The sequence below is a fragment of the Strix aluco genome, chromosome 10 (genome assembly GCF_031877795.1).
Source record: "Strix aluco isolate bStrAlu1 chromosome 10, bStrAlu1.hap1, whole genome shotgun sequence".
NCBI lineage: Eukaryota > Metazoa > Chordata > Aves > Strigiformes > Strigidae > Strix > Strix aluco.
Window position 1 is genome coordinate 10,003,843 of NC_133940.1, and position 25,371 is coordinate 10,029,213.

Here is a 25,371-nt window from a genome sequence, read left to right on the forward strand (position 1 = left end):
ATTACAAGAAAAAGAGCAGACATCCTGTTTTGGAGCAAATCCCTGCTACTGCCTTCTTACTCCCCGGTACCTCCTCACTCCAGAGAGCCTGGTCACCACCTGCGCCCCCTTTCCACTTTCTACTCTCCCCTCCCCACGGCTTTTCCCCCTTTTCTCTGGTAGCGCATCAACAAAGCCTGAACTAATTGACCTCGTAAATCTGTTTGATGATGTTCACGCGCTTTGAGCACCAGGCGGAGGCCTCGGGCGCAGCGCCCCTCGTCCGGGAGCAGCGCAGCGCGTTTGGCTGGGGGCGCGGGAAGCGTTTGAGCTCTGCCGAGATAGGTTCAGTTTTAAAGACAAAGGGCGGCGTGCCGAGCGCCCCCAGGTCACTGCTGTGAGGGCTTTTCTCGTGTCACGGCACAGAAATACAAACCACGCAGTACTGTGTGAACTGAACTCCGAGCAGGAGCAGCGAGCGCTCCGGGCTCCCCGCCCTTGCGCGGACCCGCCGGGGCTGGTCGGCCGGCGGCAGCTCGCGGCGGGGACGTGTGGCAGCGGGCGGCCTGGGCGCACACCGCACCGCGCCGCCGGCCCGGCCGCGGGGAGCACGGTGCCCCGGGCCGCGCAGAAACGGCGGGGCACGGCGGCATCGGCGGCCGCTCCGCCCGCCCGGGCACGGCGGGGCGGGGCCGGGGGCGGGGCCCCGTCCCACAGCGCCCCCCGGCGGCCGAGGCGGCACCGCCCCCCGCGCTGGCCGCGCCCCGCCGGGCCGGGCCGGGCCCAGCCGAGCCGAGCCGAGCCGGGCCGGGCCGGGCCGGGCCGTTCCGCTCCGTTCCCTCCGCCGGGTCGGGCCGGGCCATGGCCACCTGGCGGCGGGACGGCCGGGTGACCGCCCTGCAGCGGCTGGGCTGCGCCGGGCTGGCGGGCGCGCTGAGCCTCAGCCTGACGGCGCCGCTGGAGCTGCTGACGGTGCTGGCGCAGGTGGGCACCTGGCACTGCCGGCGGGGGCTGCGCGGCGCCGGGCACAGCCTCTGCCGCGCCGAGGGCGTGCGGGCCCTCTGGAAGGGGAACCTCACCGCCTGCCTGCGCCTCTTCCCCTACAGCGCCCTGCAGCTCGCCGCCTCCCGCCGGTAAGCGACCGGCCCCGGCCCCCACCCCCGGCCCGGCCGGCCGGGGCTCCGCGGGAGGGCTGCGCCCCGGCTCCGGCCGTTGGTGCCCGTCACAGGAGAGGAGGGGGTGGAGGTGGAGAGCTCAGGCCGTGGGGGCGCTTTCATGTCTCTGTCTCAGCCGATGGCTAGCGGGTGTGTGTCCCCTCTCCCCAGGGCCATGCACCCCGGCTAATAACTTCATTTATTTAGTTCATTCAGCGCACAGGGCCTGGTGCTACGCCAGCAACTGCTTGTAAAGTCACTGATGTTCTTCAAATGGCGGAGCGTTGATAGTCTGTTAAATCTCCTCTGCTCAGCCAGATTCCTTTAGAAATGAAGTTGCAGTGCTGCCTACAAATGTGGCTGTGACGTCTGTTCTTCGCAACCCGTTTATTTTATTCATTTATATGCTCTCAAATATTTATATTGTCTGTATCGATAACAAACTCATGATACAAATCTTTGTTATGCAGCAGTTACGCAAATTTGATCAGTTTTGAAGTTGATATGTGACTTTGTTTTAAGATCGTGTTTTCGATAATGGACATTAAACTAAGGGAAGCACTGGAAGGACTGCAGCAGGATCAACACGGAGCAGTGCTGGCTGAGCTCTGCTGACCTGCACGGTTTCCTACAATTCCCTTTTGTTGCCTTTTAGTATCTTTTAGCCTTTGAAAGGAGTGCCTGACTATTTGCCTGTCCCAGCATGTTTTGCCACTTCAAAGGCTGGGTTTCTTTCTTCCTTTTTTTTTTTTTTTTTTTTCTCTAATTAAGGTCAGCTGGGTGCATGGTACACACTTGACATTTCCGCCCAGCTGGGCGATGGGTTATTCCAGTTCGTGGGCTGCGCTGGGTGGGGAGAAACGTGGGCTCAGCCCGCCCTGGCCAATCCGGCCCGCTGCGGCTCTCGCCCGGGCTGACGCTGTGCAGCCTGCTGCAGTTTGTCCTTCATCTGACTGAGCAAGAGTCATCCTCCCAGCTCCGCCTGCACCTTTCAGGACATGATAGATGAAGCACCCTAGAACTGGGCAGCTTTGTTGTGTCCTTCTGCTTGTAATGCACACCGTGGTCCAACAAGGGGAGGGATAATGGCAGTGGGAAGGCAGAAACAGTGATTTAAATGTAATTTAAAGTTCCCAGAAGAGTCAGTGTGTTGCACCAGTATAACCCAGTTGATTTTGAGCAAAATAACTAACTTCATTCTTTGTTCAGCTTGAAACAGTGTATTCCCTTTGCAAGGCTATAGTTTGTCTCTAGTTTGCACAGGGAATTACAGGTGGAGGTAGGCTACCAGGAAATTAAATAAAGCTAAATTTATTAAATAAATTTCTTAAAATGTATTAAATAAAAGAAAATAAATAAAACATATTTCTCGATACCTTATTTGGGGATTTTTTTAATGGATTTTTTAGTGGGAGAATGGTGTCTATAAAGGCAAGAAACACAAAAAGATAAATATTACAGGGTAACTTAAGAGTAATGCCAGTTGCAGAAGGAGCAGGGCTGAGCACAGGCAGCAGCCCCAGGAACAGCAGTGCAGGGGGAGCTGGCTGGGGAAGGGGGGGTTGAGCTGACTTTGCACTCCGTCTGCGATGACTGTGCACAGACTCTCCATGGCAGTTTCAAATGTTATCTGGGTAGCGCCTAGAGACGCCCTCCCCACGCATTTGTGCACACACAGGAAAATCAGGCTGTGTTGCTTTAGGGACTGTACAAGACACACAGGAAAAAAGTTTATGCCCTTTTGCTTCTGCTGAGCTAGTCTTTCTGCTCTGGGCTCTCTCCAGGGCAGGAGGCAAGTAGATGCAGGGATCTGTCATGCAGTAGAAGGTGCATGCTCATGTGAAAAAACATCAACTGAGCAAGCAATGACTTGTAAATTTTTGCAAATTATTTTCTTCTGGACATGGTAACACTGTGTAGATTAAATATAAATCTGCTGTTTAGGCAGTTTAGTTAATTCTTCCAAAATAGAATGTTTACCTCCAGATAAGATTCTCCTCTCAAGTCTTTTGACTTGCTTCTTGCTGCCTCCATGACGCCTCGCCTTGATGTAGGAGTGCCCTGCGTACACAGTCCTTCTGTGCATCACAGATGCATGAGTTGTAGGTTAGCCTTGAAAACTATGTGCTTCGGTTTCAAAATTTCAGATTTAGACTTAACCTCCTGAGCATAATAGTGCCTGAACATAAGTCTTCTCTAGCGAGGTATCCCTGTGGATCTTTCTGTCCCAACATACATAACAGAGGAAGGTTCAGTTGTTCTCAGAAGGCCTGTGATGATGTTATCTATGTATTTCTTCTTACATGTTAATTTTGGCTGGGGGATGGGACCAATATCTCTAACTGATGAGTGATGATCAGAGAATTTCTTGCAGACATGTTTTGAGTCATGGTAATTTTCATCCTGTAGATGGAAATATAAATGAGGATTCTGTAGTCAAAAATTACTTTAAAAGTCTCTTGCAAAGCAAACAAGTAAATCATTTGAACAATTAGTCTCTGTATCACTGAAGATTTTTTCATTGTTGAATTGGTGCTCTGGACCTCCAGCACAGTATCACAACTCAAGCTATGCGAGCTTAGTCTGTGCTGGGAACTGTGGTGCAGGTAGAGCTATGAAAGCTGCCTCTAAAAAAGCTCTTTCAGGTACTGGAAGTATTTTAACTCAGTAACACTAAAATCAAAGCAAATTGCATTTGCAGAGTTATATATTCCAGTCCCTGACATAGTTGTTAACTATAACTTGCATTTCTGCACTTCTGTGCAGCGTGGATTTACCCAAAATTGCTTTGGGCTCTTAGACATGTTGTTTGGACTCTGCTTGTGTTTGCCTATTCACATGTTCTGTTTCACAGAGGTTCTGATGCTTGTCTGATGTTATATATAGTAAGGTCTTGGATGAAATGCATGTTAAAGTTTCAATTCCTGCTGCTGAAGGGGCTTGTGGGCAGAAGAAAAATCACATCAAGAATAATCTGCCTTAATTTTTCATGTGTTTTGTTCATACTGTCATTAATAGTACCTCTTTTATGTGTTTACTCTAGACTTGTTATCCTTTTCACGGATGAGTTGGGTCATATTTCCCACTGGAGAGCCATCATGGCAGGAAGTCTGGCTGGCATGGTTGCAACCATCGTGACTTACCCCACTGACGTAATTAAAACACGTCTTATCGTGCAGAACCGGCTGGAACCATCTTATGAAGGAATTCTTCATGCTTTTTACAAAATTTATCATCAAGAAGGACTCCTTGCACTCTACCGAGGCGTTTCACCAGCTATATTAGGTAAAATAGTAATGGGGAGAAATCAGTTCATTGCACAGTGTTCATTGCAGCTACGTAGTGCATTCATTTGCTCACTTGATTTCAAAACCAAATAGTAATGTTATTCTGTAGAAGATATATAGATTTACAAGGCACGACAGTACTGATTATCTCTGCTGTAGCTTTATTGCTTCTAATTATGAACAAGTGCATAGCATTTTATGTATGGTTAAGTGTTCAACAAAATACTCTTTTCCTTCTTTTATAGATCTAGTTGTGCTCAGATGCAAGATTTCCACTATTTAACTCTTAAAATAAATAAAAATTATATATGCACACAGTGTTGCTAATTCCTATTTAGGTGTGAGAGTGTCTCCCTAGCTGGTCAGTGAAACAAGCATGAGCAGTAATGTGTAACTGATGTGAAAAGTGAAGATTAGTGATATTCTCTCTTTACATTAAATGACTTTTTAATTATTTATTTACTCTCCATAGCTTTTAAAAATGCCATTTAACTTTGAGTACACTTTTTCACAATATGGCATTATAAAAAATGCATTATAATGATAATAATGTATAATCCCACTATAAAATTGATGAGACCATGAAGCAAGTAAAAGAGAACAGGAGTATCCCTCATCGGCTTGGCTGAAGAGGTGGCTCTGTTTACCTGTGCAACTGCTACATTTGGGTTGGACTGGAGTAAGAGCTTGTCACAAAAGAGATAACCTGGAGAAAGAGCTGACCTCTCATGAGACTAGAGCAGTTAATTCTGGCAACGTGCACATTTTAATATGTAAATATATGCCCCTATCAGCACATCTAGATGCTACATTATGGGTTCTTGGTGGTAAACCAGTGACTAAAAGGTAAAGTTCTTCAAAATATTGGTCGGGTTTGAGCAATGTGAGGTGTAAACTGGCAGCGGCTCATCCCATCTTTTTAGGTTATGTGATGAGCAGCTCTGTTTTCTTAGTATAGAGTCTGTTGATATAAACCTGTCTGGTTTGCTTTCTAGGTGCTGTCCCATTTTCTGCGGGCTCATTCTTTGTTTACATCAATCTGGACAAAATCTGGCGAGAACCCATAGTTCATTTCACTCCTCTTCAGAACTTCATAAATGGCTGTGTAGCAGCTGGTGTGGCACAGACGCTTTCTTTCCCCTTTGAGACTGTCAAGAGGAAGATGCAGGTACAGAGCATTCATGTTACAAGTACTTTGTGCTTGTTGCAGGAGCTTGGGACAAGACTAACCAGATGATCATGAGTGCCACTTTATTTCTCTTACCAGTAGGCTACAGAGACTTTGGTTTAGGTTAGCTGATTTTTGTCTTGGTTTGGGTTTTTTGAGGGTTTTTTTGAAGTCTGAAAATATTGTTACGAGTGTGTGGTTACACTTTTAAGGAAGTACCATCATGGGATGTATGTATACTGTCAGACTCTGTGTCTAGCTTGCTTTCTTTTCTTTTTCATGGCAATTTCATCAGACTCTCACAGTTCAGAATTGGCAGACTTTCAGTCAAATACAGACATTCAGTCCCCTTGGTGTTAGGCAGGACGAATGAGATCCATTTCATTTTCAGAGTCTGCATGTCTGCCATTTATGCCTGACCTATGTACTGGCAACCACAAGAAACTTGCACAGCAGGTATTAAGTCTGAAGGGTCAGAACTATCCTTGTTCTTATTTCTCATTCCTCTGGCTAACAAGTGACTTCCCAGTTGCTAGTGCTGCTGCTTTCCTGGAACATCAGCAACATGAGAGTTACTATATCAAGTTACTATATCATTTTATATTATCTTGCTGATCCTTTCTCCTGAAAGTTTAGTAATAATGATCTAAAAAAAAAAAAAAAGCCAAAAAGCCACAAAATAATTGCTACCACACAGGTGCCATCTCACTGACATAATTCATTTGATAATGTTGACTTTTCATTAGAACTTCATCAGTAGAGTGACAGTGAATAGCTGTCATCATCTGGTAGCTCTCCGGCTGGGGCATATGAGTTTGTTCTTTCAGCCTAGTTCATGGGACTGCAGATTTGTGGGAAGCTTTTGTTATCTTATAAAAAAGCAGTCATTTAGTGTGGCCTTCCCCTTCATCAAGCGGTAGCCTGGGTGGTAAGTCACAAGCTAGTGACTTGTGGTGATGATGAAAACGTCAGTGAAACTGTGAATTCCCCTCTCCAGCTCCCCAGGTTCTCTTTTTCAGACAGGGCTCATATCCAGTAGCACAGAAGCCTTTGTTGCCCTCTCTCCATCTTATAACAGAGGACCTCAGCAGGAGAAGTGATGTCTTTTATTAGACCAGCTCATGTAGCTGATGTGTCCCGAAGTCAAGCTTTAAGCTGAGCCCTTTCATGAGGTATCTCATAAAATGTCTCAGGTGAGAAATAAATTCTGAGCATGGACTCTTGATAATTTTTTGCAGCTGTGTCAGTGGGTCTAAGAAAAGCAATTATTCCTTACGAGTCCTCTTTTTCTTTATATCCTTAGGCTCACAGCAATAGTGTTGCCCTAAAGAATAAAGAAAAGAAAGGCATTTACTGTGCTGTTCCCCTTTTAATATTTTCTGTTGATACATCAGTTACTTGAACATTCAGTTTTCATAACCAGTTCAAAAGTAACTTTCAGTTGTAACTGGAGTGATGTTAGTTCTGTGTCAAACTTTGTCTTGACAGGCAAGTAGAGAAACGGAACAGGCCCATCTTTCATTTTCCTGCCGCTAGGCTGTACTCTTTCACCAAAGGGATCCTTAAAACATCTGATTGGCACTTCTAGAAATAAGAAGGGAACTGGATTTATTGCCTAAATATGTAGGAAGTGGATATGCTAAAAATACTTTGGACGGAAAAAAGACTCAACAACAGAGGGTTTTTTTTCCTCATAGATACATTGCAGCAACTGAATAGTGATTTTCCAAGGTTAGAGAAACACCTCCTGTGCAGTGATTTATTCTAAAGGCATGGGAGAAGGCAAAGGTGTTTCAGAAGAACTAGCTGCCTAGGTGTGAAAGCCCATAATTTGTTTGGTACTGGAAATGATATAAATCACAGAGGCTTGTCCAGAAAAGAGACCTGTTGAAAATCACACCCAAGCTGATACTAAGAGCTCACTGGAATTGATGTAAGGTCATCCAGGAGGTTTTCACAGTTAGCACCAGGGTATGGGCCAACTTTTCAGGGATCAGCTCTGCTTTGCGCTTACTTGCTGGCCTGTTCAATTTGCAGCATGGTGGTCAGAAGAGAGAAGTGTCTAGAACAGCACCAGAAAAGGTATCATGCCTAGACCTAGAAAGGGGGAGAATAAAGCAGGGGAAAAAAGAGCTTCAAGACATTTCAGTGTTCTGTAGAAAACAGGGGAGCAGATGCTTCTGATCACAGTTTTTCTGAGACATCATAGGCTGATCAGCCTCTGTGCAGTGATTCACCTGTCTAGCTGATAGAAAGAGGGCTGTACCAAAGCCTTCAGCTAACCCCAGGCTTGGTGTGAGTGCTCTGCTGTGCATGTAGGGAAATGCTGGCTTTGTTTTGAAGCAATGAATGCTGGTTTCATATACGAAGAGGAACCCAGCACATTGTGGAGGTCGGTATCAGGTTCCCTTCTGTCCCACTGATCTGACAGATAGAGGTAGTATATTGCCAAAGAAGACTTTTCTAGTGAACCTGTTGGTGATGGGGAACCAGGGAGTTGTAAGGCAGTCTCAGGAGCTTCAGAAGCTGAGGAACCAGGACACAAGGCTGTCTTCTCTGATTCTGGGATGGAGCACAAGCCTGAGACCAGAACATCCAGTTCAGGTCTTTACCTGACATTCTAGGGAGTCTTGGAGGAGTTAACGCTGTCCATCCCCTCATCTAGACAACTCTTGAATTGTTTGCACATACTAGAAGATGAACTCTGCTATGGGAGGAAGGATAAGGTGCTGTTTTTAATCTCAGTTGTAATAATTTTGTTTCATCTTTTCTCATTTTACATATTTGAATCCTACACATCTGACGTCAGCAGCTTGTCGCTGACATCTGTGGGAGTAGGAGCTGACTGTCAGTGAACAATTCTTCCTCTGTTTTGGTGATGATTTATGATGTCAGATTTGCTCTGTAACCATGGCTTCTTCCCCCTCTGCTATTAGAATTATCTTTATCATGCTTACTTTTTTTTTTTTTTCCAAAAATGCTGTGTTTGCTAAATATACTTCAATGTTTTTCTTAAAAGAAATGTTAATTAATGTGAATGAGTCTTACTGAATATGTGAGTCCTCTATGTTGTGCTTATCCTAATTTTATTCCTTTGTCTTCCTTTTTTCACTTTGCTCCTGATTGGCATGTTAGAGAATTAAGAGGTACTGTATGCATGTTTCAGCATGGAAATATGGCTTTTGTTGTGCATCTGTAAAAGGGGATTAGTGAAGGAGAGGGTTTTTCAAAGGGATGTTCTATATGCTTTCCTGACTCACTCTTATGCTACATCAGTTTCTGAACAAAAACTTACTGATCTTTATATCCTTCTGACTGTTATTCTTGGCTTTCCTTCCTTACCTCACAATATCATGTCCTTTATTAAATCCAGTATCTAAGCAATATTCAAGTACTGCACTTTTACCTTGCAGACTTGCATACAAGAACACTTTTCTTCTTTTTCCTTTTTTTTTTTTTTTTTGCTGCCTTAAGCAGGGAAATACCGGCCTATGAATGTGTCTGGGTCTAAGGGAAGCACTGGTAATATGTTTCCACTTTGGCACATCATCTTTTTGCTTATGATGACCTTCATAAGTGCATATTGGACTGAGCTCTGGCATTTCAGTAAGGGAAGATGAATTTAGAGCTGTTATATGCTATACAGAAGATTATTATTAGAATGGCACTGATCCCAGACTATGTGTAGAACTGAAGATCAACAAACATGCAAATGGTCAGCGCAAACCTAATACCCAAGTTTGGCACTTCCCTCTGTGCACATGACCCTCAGAGGTAGGCTCAGATACCCCTGGCTGGCGCTTCTCAGCCTTCGTTTCAAATTGGCTTGTGACTTTGGTAGTTTTGTTACGCAAAATGCACAAAGGTGACCCTGACGTTTCACAGATACTTTAACACAGTTACACAGAATAAGCATACTTCTAGTATACTGCAGGATTCAGCATAGTTTTGGTGTTGACTGCACAGCATCCTCAAATTGTGAAGACATCTTTCCAGGGAAAGCATTGTTCAGTAATGATCTTTCTGTTTTAAAATCCAGGCTTTGAATTCCCTCCACTGCCATAAACAAACAGGCTCACTGTTCTTGGTTAGTGTAGGCTGTTGTCATGCATCACCCAAGAAGTGGCCTCTTTTCAGTGACAAAAGTGAATCAGTTAGGCCTCAGCTGCCTGTAGGTCTGCAAGGTGTTTTGGGGTTTTTTTTTGTTGGGATTTTTTTGGTTCTTTGGAACACAAGATGCTCAGCAAGTGTGAAATCTGTTGTAAATTATGTAAATGCTATGAGTTCTTAGTAACCTGGAGAAAACTAAGCAGTCATTCCCTTTGTGAGGTAACCTGTTTATGATAAATGCAATTTTGTGCCCTGTGGGCCATTTTCTAGTCTGAAGTCAGTTAAAGGAGGTACTGAAGTCTCTCTTTAAAAGTAGTACTGTTATTTAAGTATTTATTTAAAAACAGTCCCCTAACTTATGTTCCCTGCATGGTAAAAGTCAGTCTAGCAAGAACCCAGTGTTTGTACACAAAGCTTTGAAAAATAAGATTAGTAAATGTCCATTAGAAAAGCCCTTTCTCCCTGCTGAAATGAGGAGACAGTGCTCCTGTGCTGCTTAAACATGAGTAACTTGGAAAGAGCGCTCTGTCATTGGAGATGGTCACTGGTGCTGGTATGGCAGCCTCTGAAAGCTCTCAAGCTGTGGTGTTCCTGCTGTTTGCAAGATCTGTGTTCTTGTCAGCTGGGAATATGAAAGTTATTGGAGTCATGACCTGGTTTAAAAATAAGAAATCCTTTTTTGGGTCATGTGGTTCACACGACATCTCAAAAGCATACGTGCTCTCAGACTTTGTGCAGGGAGACCCTTTAATAGCGAACGGCATGGGAGCCTGAGCCTTGAAAATTTTCAGGGATGAAGCCATTTGGCCACGCAAAGTGGTAAATTTCATAGTGTGGAAACAAATAAGGAGCAATATTACTACTTCTAGTCTGATTTTCTGTGGAGGTAAGGCTTATATAGTTGCTAGCTGTCTGTCCTTGCCCCCAATAAGTTTTGATCCTGCTGTCCGACTTCAACTAAACTTGACAGAGGAATGGAGGTTTCAGAGATAGAACTTCCTTCAAGTTTTGTGAAAACAAGTGCACGGATAGGGAGAAAACTCCCAAAGTATTTCACCTGAGGGGAAGGCTGCAGTGTGAGTTCTTACTTCTTCCTGTGATCTCATGCTCCCTTTTTCCTTGCTTCTGGGGTTCAGGCATCAGCCAGGACCCCATGGCCTGGGTGGTACTTGAACTTGGGACCAGCCTGACTCCTCTGATTATTAGCAAATAGGTAATAGATGTCAGATTCTGGTGTTGGTAAAATCCCTTCCTTCCTGCCCTTTTCCCCTATGTCTAACTGCTTTGAGCTACCAGCATTTTTTTATTGTTTCATTGATGGTGCTATGAAGATATTTTGTACCACTTTCTCTGAGGCTGTTGCAGAATAGTGCCCTGCTGCTTTGGGAAGTACTTGGTCCGGTAAATGGTTGAGACAATGCTTGGAAAAAGCTACCGAGCGTAACATGGGCTTTGCCTTCTCTAACAGCCTAGATCAGCCTTTGTGCATCTGAGCAAACCTCAGAAGCATTTCTCTTAGATCCCCAGACTTCTACAGGAGAGAATCACGAAGACTGACTGCCTGTGAAGTTGAAACACTGAACAGTGCCAGTGGAAAAAATGGATAAGAGGGAAAAATCGTAAATCAAGAATTGGAAGCAGGACTGGTCTGATCTAACAGTCAGTTCTGCCTTGTGACAGCTCGTGCTACGTCTGGTGGCCTTTAACCAAGGAGCTGTGGTGTGCTAAGCATGTAATACTCGCTCTGGGGGGGATTACAGCAGTAGCTTAGCACTGCAGCACAGCAGTCTGCCGAAGAAAAGCAGGAAAACACACTGTACCCATTTGAAATGCAGGAGGTCTGAGGGAGGGCAGAATGCAATTCTCGGAATTATTTTTCCAGATACTGAAGCAGCTGCCATGCTCCCAGTCCTAGATTTGGTAGTGCCAGCTGAGCATGGCCACTGGCCTCTTACAGCCTCCACAGCTCTGTGATCAGTGTGGTATGAGTGAGAGCTCTTTAATCTGCTTTGGAGCAAACCAGACAGGTTAACTCAGCCCACCTTTTTAAACTTGGTAAGCTCACCCAGCTGACGCAGCCTCACACGGGTTAGGGTACGCTGATGTGCACACACAACTATTGCAGCCATAATTTTCAGCAGGGAGACAGTAATATCTCCAGAGTGACAGCTACCACTGTTACCCCTAACATGAGTACTTTTGCATCAGTTATACAGGAGAGCCTTGTATCCATTTGTCTGTGTTTAGAATGATGTGCCTGTGACATGTAAGGTGATTAATTATGCAAAATGCTCCATAAACGGGAGCTTAAACTTTATGGACACTCTCTTCTTTTATATCTGCTTTATTTTGATTTGGTGTAATTCCTTACCTCATCAACATAAGGCCAATGGAAATATGTTCTCTGTAAAGCCCCAATCCTGTGAAATGTTAATTTTCTCCTCAGTTCCTACACAGACAGCAGGAGATGCTGGAACTAGCATTCCTATTCACTGTGTGAAGTGTTGGGACCAAGCTGGACTGCCTAAGTGTTTGCACCAATAAATTAACTAGGGATAATGTGCATGAAAACGGTGCACCCATTTGTAAGGATTGAGCTGAACCTTCACAAGGCATTCAGAAACTATGCAGAGGTGCTCCTGCTAGGGGCTTGCGCTGCCTTGAGGAAGAAGACCTCTACATTCTATATCAAAGCTTTCTTCATACTGCAGGTGTTAAAAGCAGGGAAGGCTTAGGTTCAGTAGCAGAGGAGGGATTCTGCAACAAACCGTGAAGCCTCAGGGTACGACAGGACTGGCGATAATGTATTTAAAGCTAAGAGTCACACTTTCGAGCAAGCGGTAAATTGTTTTGCTGGTTTGGTGCTGTTGCTCTCAGAAAGGCGAGATGATTTGGCCCCAGTTCAGGTTACAGCAGAAAGGACAACATGTTCCTCAAGTGCAGGAAGCTGGAGGTCAGCTGCTCTCCTGTGCTGCTCTGCAACCAGCTGCCTCCTGATAGTTGTCACCATTTACCTTCTTACACGCCTGAATACCTGTGGTGGACTTCAGCCAGGGGTAAGTCAGCATTACCAAACCATTGATGCAGAAAAGACAATGAGTACCAAGTAAGGCTGTCCTCCAGGAGAAAGGATTGATTAGCCCAAGAGAATGCATGCTTTTCCCCCCAATATTAATACTTATTTACATTTTAATTCTTTCTTGCTTGAGTAGAATGAAATGCTCTTTCAAGCATTCAGCCTTCGCTTGAGTGAAATTTCTGTTGACTGTAGTGGCATTAGCTTGAATGAAAACTGCAATCTTTGTCCTTCAGTTTCCTTTGAACTACAGTTACACTTGCCTGTTGCATGTGTCCTTATTAACCCAGGCTGCAAAGACTTCTTATTTTAGCTTCCAGATTAAGAGTGTGAACTCTTGAGCTGTGTTGTAAAGTGCCTTCGTGTACTTTTTTTTTTTAATTGATCAGAAGTGTAGGACACCTGAACCTGTTGAAATGATATAAATAAGCAATTTTACTATATTTACCATCAGAGTAGCATACCACCTATGGCAGCTATTCAGTTAGTTGAGCTTGCATACTCTGTGCTAACAGTACTGCATAGTCAAAAAAATAAATAACAAATCTTTGTACCAACAAACCTTAAGAACAGGGAAGGGGGGAGAAAAGTGCATGAACTGAGAGGGAAGTATTTCCAAATAGTCTCTGATACATGTAAATTCAGGTAGTTGCAAACCAAAATGTCCTAAAATGCAAGTGGAAATTTTTCACCTGCACAGCTCTGGGCTCAGGCTCAAGTGGCCTAACCACCGCGTTTGCCATTTCCTGACCTGGTGATCCCAGCTTGGTCTGTGTGGCTACTGTGAGCCAAAGTAAAAATAAGAAGATTCAAGTGATTGATCTTTTGATGGGCATGGTTCCTACTGCAGCTGTGGTGAACAACATCCATCCTTCAATCCTGAAAGGAAGAGAGGAGGAGAGGGGCTGGGGGAGGTCATTGAAGGGGAAATCTTTATAAGGGTCTGTGAGATTAATTCCCAAAATGGGACTGTGTTGTTGTGACAGTCAACTCATGATGCAAACAATGGGAGAGATGGTGTCTGAGAGTCTTCAGGTAACAATAACAGTAAACCTGAGTTTTGTCATGACACTTCACCCTTATTTAAATATTTTGTTTATATTAAAAAATGTGAGTGCAGGTAGTTGTTTGGTGGTTTTTTTAAATACATGTCTCTCTTGGGTTTAGATTGTCAAGATAGAACAGAGTGCTAACTTTGGGGATGTATCACAGTGACTTAGTAGACTTGGTGGCCTCTGGATACTAAAAAGACCATGTTTGTGAGAGAGCAGATGGAGCCAGTTCTGCATGTGATGTGCTCTAATCATTTAGAGAACCCATTGTCCATCAAAGGTAAAAAGATTAGCAATTTAGCCCCGCTACTGCTATGACTAACAACTTGGCACTCTGTTATCAGCGCAGTGAGCTGTACTGTTATCTCCAGCCTTCTGCAGTATGAGACACCCATAACTGGGGGGGAAGGAAGTCTTTAAAAATGTTCATAACAAACAGGTTTCCATGCTGCAGCCCATAGTGTCAAGGGGTGTCAAAAGGAAGGAATTCAATCTGCTTTGAGATGCATGGTGTGAAACATCTCTGTCATAAACCTGATCTCGTTGGTATGAGATTAGCTGTTTGATTCGTATGTAGGTTTCTGCAAAAAAGGTAGAGAAGCTAGTTTGATCTATTTTGTTACTTCCATTTTCTGGCTTTGGTGCCATAGGGTGCTTGTGAGGATTGCAGTGTTGTAGACATGTTTAGATGATGCAGAACTACCCAAAACCCACAGCTGTTTTTTTCATTAAAAACAGTGCCAAATGAAATGCCTTTCTAATTTTTTCTTTTATTAATACATTTTAACTTTGTTTAGCTGTGTTCTAAACCACTGAAGTTTTAACTACACACTGATACATTTTTTAGATTTTCTTTTGCAGTAGGTGATTCTGAGATTCTGTGGACAATTGTTATTTAAATACTGTGTGTAGGGTCCTAGAAACATACTGCTTCTGTAACACAGGAAGACTGGCAAAGCATACTTCACCCTGCAGACTGAAATCTTGAAAACGGCTGTAACCGTGGTGAATGTTACTATAAATAACCTTTCAGTAAATCTCTTAAGAGGTCAGTGTCTGCGGCCAAATTAGAAATCTGAGGGTTTGACTTACCTGTTCCTTTTTAACTGTCTTCTGGATGTGTTTACTGCATGCAGAACCTTACTGGAACCTGCAGTGCACTTGTTGCCTGTCTTGGTGGTGTAGGCAGGAGTACTGTAATCAAAACCGTTTGATAAGTGCTTTTGCAATGTATACAGTAACGAAGGGCATTAAGTCAAACTCATGCAGTTAGTTCTGGCAGGTCATGCCAAGGGACTTAAAAAGGAAGGGAATTGCATGTTAACAGCATTCCTGCTTTCCTCAAGTGTTTTAGAAACCTGTCCCTCTTCACTGCTTGGCTGCCTGTAATTCTCTTTACCAAAAAAGCTTGTAGAAAGTCATTGACAGTCCAGAAAGCAGAACGGGGTTTTGAATCCAGCTCTCCTGTTGCATTTTTCATAATCATAAATGCTTTGGGTTGGAAGGGACCTTAAAGATCATCCAGTTCCAACCCCCCTGCCATGGGCAGGGACACCTTCCACTAGACCAGGTTGCTCAAAGCCCCGTCCAACCTGGCCTTGAACCCTTCCAGGGAGGGGGCAGCCACAGCTTCTCTGGGCAACCTGTGCCAGTGCCTCACCACCCTCACAGGGAAGAATTTCTTCCTTATATCTAATCTAAATCTACCCTCTTTCAGTTTAAAGCCATTACCCCTCATCCTATCCCTACACCCCCTGATCAAGAGTCCCTCCCCAGCTTTCCTGTAGCCCTCTGTAAGTACAGGAAGGCCACTATAGGGTCTCGTCAGAGCCTTCTCTTTTCCAGGCCGAACACCCCCAACTCTCTCAGCCTGTCCTCACAGGGGAGGTGCTCCAGCCCCCCGATCATCTTCGTGGCCTCCTCTGGACCCACTCGAGCAGGTCCATGTCCTTCTGATGTTGGGGGCCCCAGAGCTGGGCACAGAACTGCAGGTGGGGGTTCATGAGAGCAGAGTGGAGGGGGAGAATCCCCTCTCTCGACCTGCTGGCCACACTTGTCTTGATGCAGCCCAGGACACAGTTGGCTTTCTGGGCTGTGACCACACATTGCTGGCTCACAGTCAGTTTTCCATCCACCAATACCCCCAAGTCCTTCTCCGCAGGGCTGCTCTCAATCCACTCCTCGCCCAGCCTGGATTTGTGCTTGGGCTTGCCCCAACCCATGTGCAGGACCTTGCACTTGGCTTTGTTGAACTCCATGAGGTTCACACGGTCCCACCTGTCCAGGTCCCTCTGGATGGCACATCCCTTCCCTCCAGCGTGTGACCGCACCACACAGCTCGGTGTTGTTGGTGAACTTGCTGAGGGTGCCTCAATCCCACTGCCCATGTCACTGACAAAGATGTTAAACAGCACCGGTCCCAACACCGACCCCTGAGGACGCCACTTGTCACTGCTCTCCACTTGGACATCGAGCTGTTGACCGCAACTCTGAGTGCGACCATCCAGCCAATTCCTTATCCACTGAGTGGTCCATCCATCAAATCCATGCCTCTCCAATTTAGAGACAAGGATTTCACTCTGTTTAAGTTTACTTGCATCATTTGAGTGCTCTTCTAAGCATCCCTGGTGCTAATATCACCATTCTTAGTGGAACTGGTCCCTGAAGTCTCAGTTGCAGCACTCAGCATCTTCCGCAGTACAGTCATGAGAGTCTTTGTGTGGGAGTTTCTCAAGTAGTGTGGATTAAGACTTGGAAAGTTATTTTTCTCTTTCTCACTGTTGGATTTAGCTATTGCTTTTGAAACTCTTATACCCCTTAACTAACAGAGCCAAGTGGGCTTCCTTGTAGCAAATGAGCATAAGTGAACGTGTGCATGACCCTTGAACTACCTGCAAAGGCAGGGCTGGGAATACTGTAAAATCACAGCAGCTAAATCCCATAGTGTCTGCTTCTTGAGTCCTAGAACAGGGAGGCTGTGGAAGCTTGCACTGCAGTTAAGAATTATGGAAACAGCTATAGCCCCATGGAGTTAGCAAGTCCAATGTAGACACAAAGGGGACAAGAAATAGAACAGTTGAAATACTTTCTCCCCCACAAGTGTGAGCCCTTTCTTAGAAATCAGGTACACTGTTGAGAAAGTTCAGAGAGAAGCAAATGCCTCTGTTCTCTCCTCCTTAAAGTGTAAAAGACCATGGATTAAATCCTCGGCCCTACTCTTGTCTGGAGTAAAAGAGCCAGGACATGATAAAGGTGATCCAGAAGATAACAAATCAGGATGTGGTGGAAGCCTGTTGCCTTCTTTCTCAGTGAAGTGCTTTCCCAGAATCACCTCCCAAAGCCCTGTCAAAAGGAAACTGTATGGTTTTACCTGTTACCTGCCATCAGAAGTATGCATTTCAATCATGCACAAAAAAAGTGGAAAAAAAATCATCTGTGATTTTTTTTTTTTTTAAAAGAAGACTATGCAGTTAGTGTGTGGTGTGATTAGGGGTTTTCTGTTAGCTTCTAAATTTTAGCAGTAGACTTGCCAGTAATGCAAGGGCATGTAACAGCATTAAAACTATTTGATTAGCAACTTCTCTTATATACCTGGAGCATGAGTTTTGATCTGTTTCCATTCCCAGCATCTTAAGTTGCCAAGTATTTGAAATGTTATAGCTGAGGCATCTAGAAAAATGTCATCACCACTTGTCAATTTATGAGAGGCTTGTCATAGGCTTAGCAGCTTTGAGAAGCTGTAAGTTAGTCTGGCCAAGGAGGGAAAAAGTGCTACACCACATGGTGTTTGAGATCAATGAGGGGATAATGATATCCATATTCACCAATCAGTTAACTATACAAGTCCCATTTTTATGAAACTTCTGCCCTGTGGCGATCAGCTTGCACGCATAAGTCATCAGCCTGTGTCCTGGGGTTCCCACACACTCCTGACTGAGAAGTGGCACTTGCCATGTGTTTGAGTGAAACACTGATTTGCCAATGCAAAACAAACCCGTGGCTGCATGTGCACAGATGGATGAAGATGGGATTATTCAAGGTCAGGTTATCCTGTCTGTGCTAACATGATAGGAGATTAATGAAGGAAGGATTTTGCTGTTAAAAATGACCCACTACATTTCTTTCATGTGAACAGACACTGTCTGTACTGCAGTTGGAAGTGTAGCTGCAGTCCAGCAGGATGGTCCCAAGCTAACTTTAAGCAGTTTGAATCAACTGACCATGCAGTGAAGATACAGGAGCACAGGCACCAACTGCTCACTCAGAGCCCTTGGTGGGCTTGTACAGCCTGAGCTGAAACCTCCGGTCTTCCCTTTCTGCTGTGCTGATGCTACTCAACCCGCAGTACAGTTTGCCCTTCTCACTGCAGTGTGGTGGCAGTCTCAGCAGCCAGCGCACTCTTCTGTTTTGGTTGGTGTTACAGGAAGGCAGCGTGGCATCTGGGGCTAGCCCCGAGCTAGCACCTCCTCCGCTGCCTAACCCCAACCTCTCCCCAGACCCGAGTGGCCATCAGACATGGGGCTGATGCCTTATGCAGAACTGGTTTGGATGGTTTGTCTTCACAAGGGTGGGATTTATTTCTAGTAGTGACATGGCAGAAAAGAAAGTGCTGTGTGAAATTACTGCTCTCTTTTATACCCATCAGAGAGTCAATTCCCTCCCTTTTTAGTCTGTATTTCAAGGCAAAATAGGTGATTGTTTTGGGTTGATGGAAGAATCCAGATCAGTCTCCTGAAACCTGTCATTAAGTGTTGCTTATGTACCAGAATGGAGAAAGTAATTATCTTTGATTACTTTGGTTTTCCTTTGCTTGTTGTAAATCCCCCTGGGTGTCTCTTGAACAGGCCCAGAGTCCTTGGCTTCCCCACTATGGAGCAGTTGATGTCCATTTTACCGGCATGGCTGACTGTTTCCGGCAAACTGTGAAGAACAAAGGTGTGCTTGGACTTTGGAGTGGACTCACACCCAGTCTGCTCAAGGTGAGGTTTTGCTTTCATCCCAATCAAAGACTACCCTGAAGTAATCAAGACGCGCTTTGGGGCAGTTTGGGTTATAAAGCTTATGACATGCCTCCGTACTTATTAGCAGCTTATAGATGACAGAGTCTGTGACAGAACAACTATAACCTCAGGCAGGTTATAAACCAGCTTTGGAGCTTGGTTTGGTCGTATTTTCCCTAATGTAAGCTTGGCTTCTAGATGTCAGTGCTTTCAAGTTCATTTGAATGTCCTGAGAGAAGGGAGTTCTGCTAACACATAAGGTAGGGTATGGATGGGAGATTGCAAGTGATCCACTTACGACAGCTGAACAAGTTCTATGTCTCAACTGAGCTCCAGTAATTTGACATGTTGTACCAAGCTGTAAAGAAAATTGCGCTTGTGTAAGCCACTTCCCCAGAAGTCAAAAGTAGTACTTTCGACTGGCTATTTAATGCATGCATATCCGTTACTACAGCCCTTGCTGAGTTGAAAGCATGAACGACATCACAGTAGCGTAAACAGAAGGTAATTTAGTTTACAGAAATACATTTTGTAGTGCTGTGGTGAGGATTACCTACATGGAGTACTACAGGTCAGCTAATGAGTGGTAATTGAGTGACAACATGATTGATTGTGATGGCCTGCCTGTGCCTGGCCCCTACCTTGGCTGGTGTAAAGCCACATGGCACCTGAGCTGCTGATTCTGCATGGGGCAAAAGAAAAAAACTGTTTAGTCCCTCTGCTGTATGTAGAATAAATCCCACATTTCCTCCCGGGATTTGCTGAGGTTGCTTAGGATTTTCTTAGGTGACAGGTTGTGATAATCTATGGGCTAGCACAGACTTTGTTCATCACAATATTGTTATAATTAGTTATGTACCAATAATAAACTCCTACTTTTAGCATGCTGCAGGTGCCAGCCTAGTTTGAGGTGAGACTCTGATTTTATATAAATGAGCACAGCTATATTAGCAGATCAGATCAGATTTGAAGTCCTAGAAGTTTCCTTTTTTAAAACATCTAAGCTAAGGATGATACTGGTGAGTCTAATACTGCTTTTTGTATCTTATGTTGCTTTTTTAAAATTTATTTTCTCAGATTGTCCCATACTTTGGCGTTATGTTTAGCACCTTTGAATTCTGCAAGCGGGTCTGTCTGTACAGAAATGGTTATATTGAATCTCCTTTAAATTACAAGCTAACTCCTGGCGTGGACCAGAGTTTACAGCCACAAGAACTGAGAGAATTAAAGCTGCTCCGAAGGGAAAATTTTGAGCGAAGGAAATCAGCTCTTGAAAACTGACATCAGAGTGTCCGTTACAAGATATACATGCTACCTTTCTTAAGGAACTTTGCAAGAAAGACTTGCTGAACTACAGGTACCAGCATCTCGGCAGATTGCATGGTTTTACTTCTGAGACACCAGTGCCAGGAATGAATAAATCTTGTATCTCATTTGCTGAATGGATATAAACAATATGAATAGCAAGCATATACTGAAGAGGAGAGATGCAACTAATTTGAAATCACTATACTGTTGGAACTTGAAATTACATTATTCTAGGTGCTTTTCGATACTGAATAGCCATTTTGAGATAAAACCACTTGCAGAAAGGCAAGAGAACTGAGGTGAGACTATAAATGGTATCTTCAGAAATATTAAGAACATTCAAACGGATTTTTTTAAAGTAATCTGAGATACTGCATCAGCCAAAAGTTATAAACAGAGTAGAATACATACAACATGCAAGAATTTCTACTGAAAGGTCTTTTTTTTTAGTGATGCTTTATGGACATGGCATTCTCTGTATGCAGAATTAGTCTCAGTTCAGTCACACTCCAGAATCCACTCTTCAGTGTTTGAGACTTACTTGAGAATAATAATTTTGTATGAATATTTGGTGTAAAGATTAAAATATGCTGCTGAAACCGTGCTTTTGCTAAGAGAGAACTGTAATGTGCAAAATGAACTGGAATACACTGGAATGACAATCTTACAAACTTAAGTGTGTACTAGAAAATCTTCCCCCCCTTTCTCCTATGTCATTACTCCATGTGCGTGAATTATTTCAGGCTTTGAAGAATAGTTTTCCTGAAGTTCTCTGACTGAAATAATTTCCTGAAAAATGCCGTTCTTAAATGTGTTAGGTCTTTCAGAGCCACGAGCCTTGTTGTTTCGGTATTCTTAAAGCTCTAATTTTTATATTTAACTATTTTTTAGTTCCTGTGCACAGACCCAGGCATACAGTGCTGCTCCGAGCTTGCCAGGAGGATAGCACTGTGCACACAGCCTGTGAGTTTTCGTCTTTAACAGCTGCGATCCAAGAGCCACCGACAGTTTCTGTAGACTGGAACCTCTCTGCAAGACCACTAGGTTATTGCCAGTGCCAATGCAATTGATAGGCCTCTGACCAGTCTAGGGAGCTTTTGGACTATAAAAGGTCATCTTGGTATTATACCTGAGGACCTGTGGCATTGCTCCAGTTCCTTTGAAGAAGTACAGCTATGGAACAGCCCCATCCTAGTGCCTTCTGATAGAAACCTTAAACCTCGTGTCCGCATGGGAAGGCGGCTCTGCCTCTGCGGCGTGTCCCACCAGCCTCGGGCTGTGGCAGCGTGGGAATCACAGCAGCTCGGTCAGGCCTGTGCACACCAGCCATGCTCCTGCCCTGGCTGCAGCCCCCTGGGCTCTGCACAGGATTTGCCTGCTGGTTTACACAGCTTTTTGTGTGTGTTTTTGTACCGTTTATGTCCCTGCTGGGTGGAAGTCAGTAAATCTCAGAAACTGCTTGGTTAAGCCAGGTCATAGTGGGATGAGGCAATGGCAGATTGATGCAGGAGCAGTCTGTGACTGTGGGGAGAGATTTGCAGAAAGGTTTGGGATAGTTGTAAGGCCTGCCTTGCTCTTAGAACTCAACACTGATGTACCCTACAGCAAAGGTCTTACAGTATCTTAATGGGCTTGCTCAGTTCTGCTGCAAGCATCGATAGCAAAGATTAAGATGGTACAGAGCGGCTCTGGCAGCTCGTGCATCACACTGAGGCTGTAAGTGCTTTTGGTTCTAATGAACCTGCCTAGTGAACATGTTTCTCCGTGCCTCAGTTTCCCCATCTGCACACTGCAGGCAATAATACTGAGACTTACTGGTGGTGTATGAATAAGGAGATGTGACTTGTGAGCGTGTTGGGGAGGAACGGGTTTCTAGAGTGCCCTTAACCTTGTCCAAGCATACCTGTATGTTTTTTACTAATGTTGTATTTCTAAATAGATTTTAAAGATTGAGTGATGGGTCCATATGAATGTCTGATCAGCTCTTCAAACCCGGTAAGAGTCAAGTGAGTCAGTTACCTCTAACTTGTTTCTCATATGCTAATAAGACCTTTGTATTGTAATGTACTCCTACGACTTATAAATCACCTAACTGACCTTTTATCAACCAAGCCTCTACTTTGCGTAATCACATGTGTGCATGAGAAATCCCCCAAAAGGTAACGCTAAAATATTTAAGACAGCACCGAAACCAAGTGGTGCAGTGGTGGATCACTGACGTGTAAGATGGTGTACCATCACGAAGAACCAGTCACCGGCAAGCCTAAGCCGCAGAGACAACTCTGAGGCCGTCACTCGAGTGACATTTGGGTGCAGCCCTGCAGCAGAGGTGGGGGCCGGGGGGTGTCTGTCTGTCTGTCTGTCCGAGCACCCCGTCACAGCGGGGCTCAGCCCGGTGACTGACGGGGGGATCCCGAACGGGACGTGGAGCTCTGGGAGGAGGGGGGGGTCTCAGCTGCGCTTCAGACTTGTCTGAAGGTAAGCAGACTCAGAGCCCGCCCCTTTCCTGCCCAGACCGCAGTCCTGCTGCCTGCCCCGTTCCGTATCGCCTCCCGGATGGCGCGGAGGGGCTGGGGGGGGGCGGCGCGGGCACGGACGGCCCCGCCACCGCCGCGGGGGCTGCCCGGGGCGGGGAGTGCGGCCGGGTCTGGCGGCTCCCACCCTGCTGCCGCCCCGCGGTGGGGGTCTGGCGGGGTACACCCCCTCCCCGTCCCGGGGGTGCTGGCTGGACCCCGGGGGTGCGGCGGCGCGACCCCCGCGGGGGATGCTCGGCTGCCATGTGCCCCCCGCTGCCTGCCGCGGCGGCCACGCCCCCTGCGGCGGGCACGCCCCCCTCCCGCAGCCAATGGGCGAGCGGGACGCGGCGGCGCGGCGCGCCCCCGCCCACGTGTCCGCCGCCGCCCCTATATAAGGCGGCCATTTCAGGCGCCCCCTCCCCCCCGCAGCGCCGCTTCCCGCCTCGCCTCGCCCGCCGCCGCCTCCCGCCATGACCGATGCGGCCGTGTCCTTCGCCAAGGATTTCCTCGCCGGCGGGGTGGCGGCCGCCATCTCCAAGACCGCCGTCGCCCCCATCGAGAGGGTCAAGCTGCTGCTGCAGGTGAGCGCCGGGGGGCCGGGGGCCGCCCCAAGGTCGCCGCAAGGCCCGGGGAAGGACGGGGCGGAGGGGTGGGCAGCGGGGCGGGGGGTCGCGGCGCTGACGGCGGCGTCTCGGCCCCCACAGGTGCAGCACGCCAGCAAGCAGATCGCCGCCGACAAGCAGTACAAGGGCATCATCGACTGCGTGGTGCGCATCCCCCGGGAGCAGGGCGTCCTCTCCTTCTGGCGCGGCAACCTGGCCAATGTGATCCGGTACTTCCCCACCCAGGCCCTCAACTTCGCCTTCAAGGACAAGTACAAGCAGATCTTCCTGGGCGGCGTGGACAAGCGAACCCAGTTCTGGCGGTATTTCGCCGGTAACTTGGCGTCCGGGGGTGCCGCCGGCGCTACCTCCCTGTGCTTCGTCTACCCCCTCGACTTTGCCCGAACCCGCCTGGCAGCGGATGTGGGTAAAGCGGGGGCTGACCGGGAGTTCAGGGGGCTCGGTGACTGCCTGGTCAAAATCTTCCGGTCGGATGGCCTCAGGGGCCTGTACCAGGGCTTCAATGTCTCTGTCCAGGGCATCATCATCTACAGAGCCGCCTACTTTGGCATCTACGACACCGCGAAGGGTAGGTTGACCAAAATGGCACTAAAAGGGAGATGCTGGGCTGCAGCAGGCCTGTTGCACGTTTCGGCAGATGCTGGTGGCTCACCGTTCTCATCAGAACCTCTCTCCTGCAGGCATGCTTCCGGACCCAAAGAACACCCACATCGTCGTCAGCTGGATGATCGCTCAGACCGTCACTGCTGTCGCTGGTTTGACCTCCTACCCTTTCGATACGGTTCGTCGTCGCATGATGATGCAGTCTGGACGTAAAGGAAGTAAGTTTCTATCTCCTCGGGGAGGAAGTATTGGGCATCCCTGAATCAACAGTTGGTGGTGGAGCTGAGGTGAAGGCAGAGTGGCTTGGCTTTCACCAAGCCCTGTAGATATCCTCACCTCTTGCAAACCGCGCCGGTGCGAGAGGGGCTGCAGAAGCAGATGTCAGGCGAGGGGCACAGGCGGGTCAGTCTCTGCAGCACTCCTGTAAGGTGGTGTGCATGAGTCAGATACTGTCAGTAGGTAGGAAGCAGCAGAACAGCCCAAGGATGTTGCAAACTAGTGTCTCTGGGCCAAGAAGAGACACCCCTGGTTTCAGCCACAGCCTGAGTGACTGTGCAATAGCTTTTGGGTCTGGAAGTGTTGGTGTCAAAGCAAACATTAGCTGCCTTCTGCTCGAACTGGTCCTTCCAGTGTCTCCTAGGGGTAATGCAGCAGCAGCAGCGTATCTCCTGGGTGATCTTGTCCTCTCATGTGCTAATGCTGGAGAAAGTCAGTCAAGAAATGGGATGCACTTGAAGTTATGAAGCTGACAGATATATTAGGCCATTTGTGACCTGGATGTCGGGGCTCCCGGGCATCCGATTCCTAATGCTGTCTGTCTCCCGCAGCTGACATAATGTACACTGGCACTATTGACTGCTGGCGGAAGATTGCCCGGGACGAGGGCTCCAAGGCGTTTTTCAAAGGTGCATGGTCGAATGTACTCCGAGGAATGGGTGGTGCTTTTGTCTTAGTCCTGTATGATGAAATCAAGAAGTACACATAAGTTGTTCCCTGTTGTGAACTGGCATGTTATTGTATGTAGTCTATGACCGTTCATGGACTTGTTTGAAAACCATCTAGTTACTAAGCAGTGACGGCTGATGTTTATACAGATTGGCACGGGGCAGCGGCGACTGCCTGCCCTGTCTACCAAGTTACTCCCCCTTGACGGGACTCACCATGGTTTCTATTTCAGTCACTCCTGCTGAAAGAGAGTACAAAAAAATAAAAATCTGAAACCAACTTTCCTCATCTCATGTTTGTTCTTCCAGCAGCTGCAGCATGAGGCGGGTGAGGGTCTCTGTAGTGATCGTAGAGAAGGAGAAAGACAAACCACCTCCATCCTGCATGCCTTGCTACCTACTAACTACCTGTGGCCTCCATCAGGTAAACACAGTGCAGGCTGCTGAGGAGGTTGTGTAGTGTTTCCTCCCCAGTGGAGACCAGTGGTGTGGGCTGGAATGGGGACTGGCAGCTCTGACCCAGCTGATCTTCCCCGAGACCCCGGTAACTA

The 25,371-nt window shown here is 46.4% G+C and overlaps 2 protein-coding genes across 8 annotated transcripts; both read left to right on the top strand.

The window, feature by feature from the left end:
* The first annotated feature begins 774 nt into the window (after nt 1-774).
* On the top strand, nt 775-22,241 carry SLC25A43 (solute carrier family 25 member 43). Of its 6 annotated transcripts, none has more exons than XR_012624599.1 (6): nt 779-1,112; nt 4,177-4,418; nt 5,416-5,588; nt 18,671-18,805; nt 19,904-20,183; nt 21,026-22,241. XR_012624599.1 is itself a non-coding variant. In XM_074835195.1 (5 exons), the coding sequence occupies exons 1-5, from the start codon at nt 841-843 to the stop codon at nt 20,105-20,107; spliced, it is 927 nt and encodes a 308-aa protein (XP_074691296.1). In that variant the 5' UTR covers nt 775-840; the 3' UTR covers nt 20,108-20,738. The 6 variants fall into 6 exon arrangements, 2 of the variants coding, with proteins under 2 accessions (XP_074691296.1, XP_074691294.1); XR_012624601.1 differs by having other exon boundaries at nt 22,074-22,241; XR_012624598.1 differs by having other exon boundaries at nt 780-1,112; nt 19,904-20,433.
* Nucleotides 21,956-25,100, top strand: SLC25A5 (solute carrier family 25 member 5). Of its 2 annotated transcripts, none has more exons than XM_074835196.1 (5): nt 21,956-22,129; nt 23,080-23,231; nt 23,355-23,841; nt 23,954-24,094; nt 24,704-25,100. In XM_074835196.1, the coding sequence occupies exons 1-5, from the start codon at nt 22,105-22,107 to the stop codon at nt 24,859-24,861; spliced, it is 963 nt and encodes a 320-aa protein (XP_074691297.1). In that variant the 5' UTR covers nt 21,956-22,104; the 3' UTR covers nt 24,862-25,100. The 2 variants fall into 2 exon arrangements, with proteins under 2 accessions (XP_074691297.1, XP_074691298.1); XM_074835197.1 differs by having other exon boundaries at nt 22,122-22,140.
* The last annotated feature ends 271 nt before the right edge of the window (nt 25,101-25,371 follow it).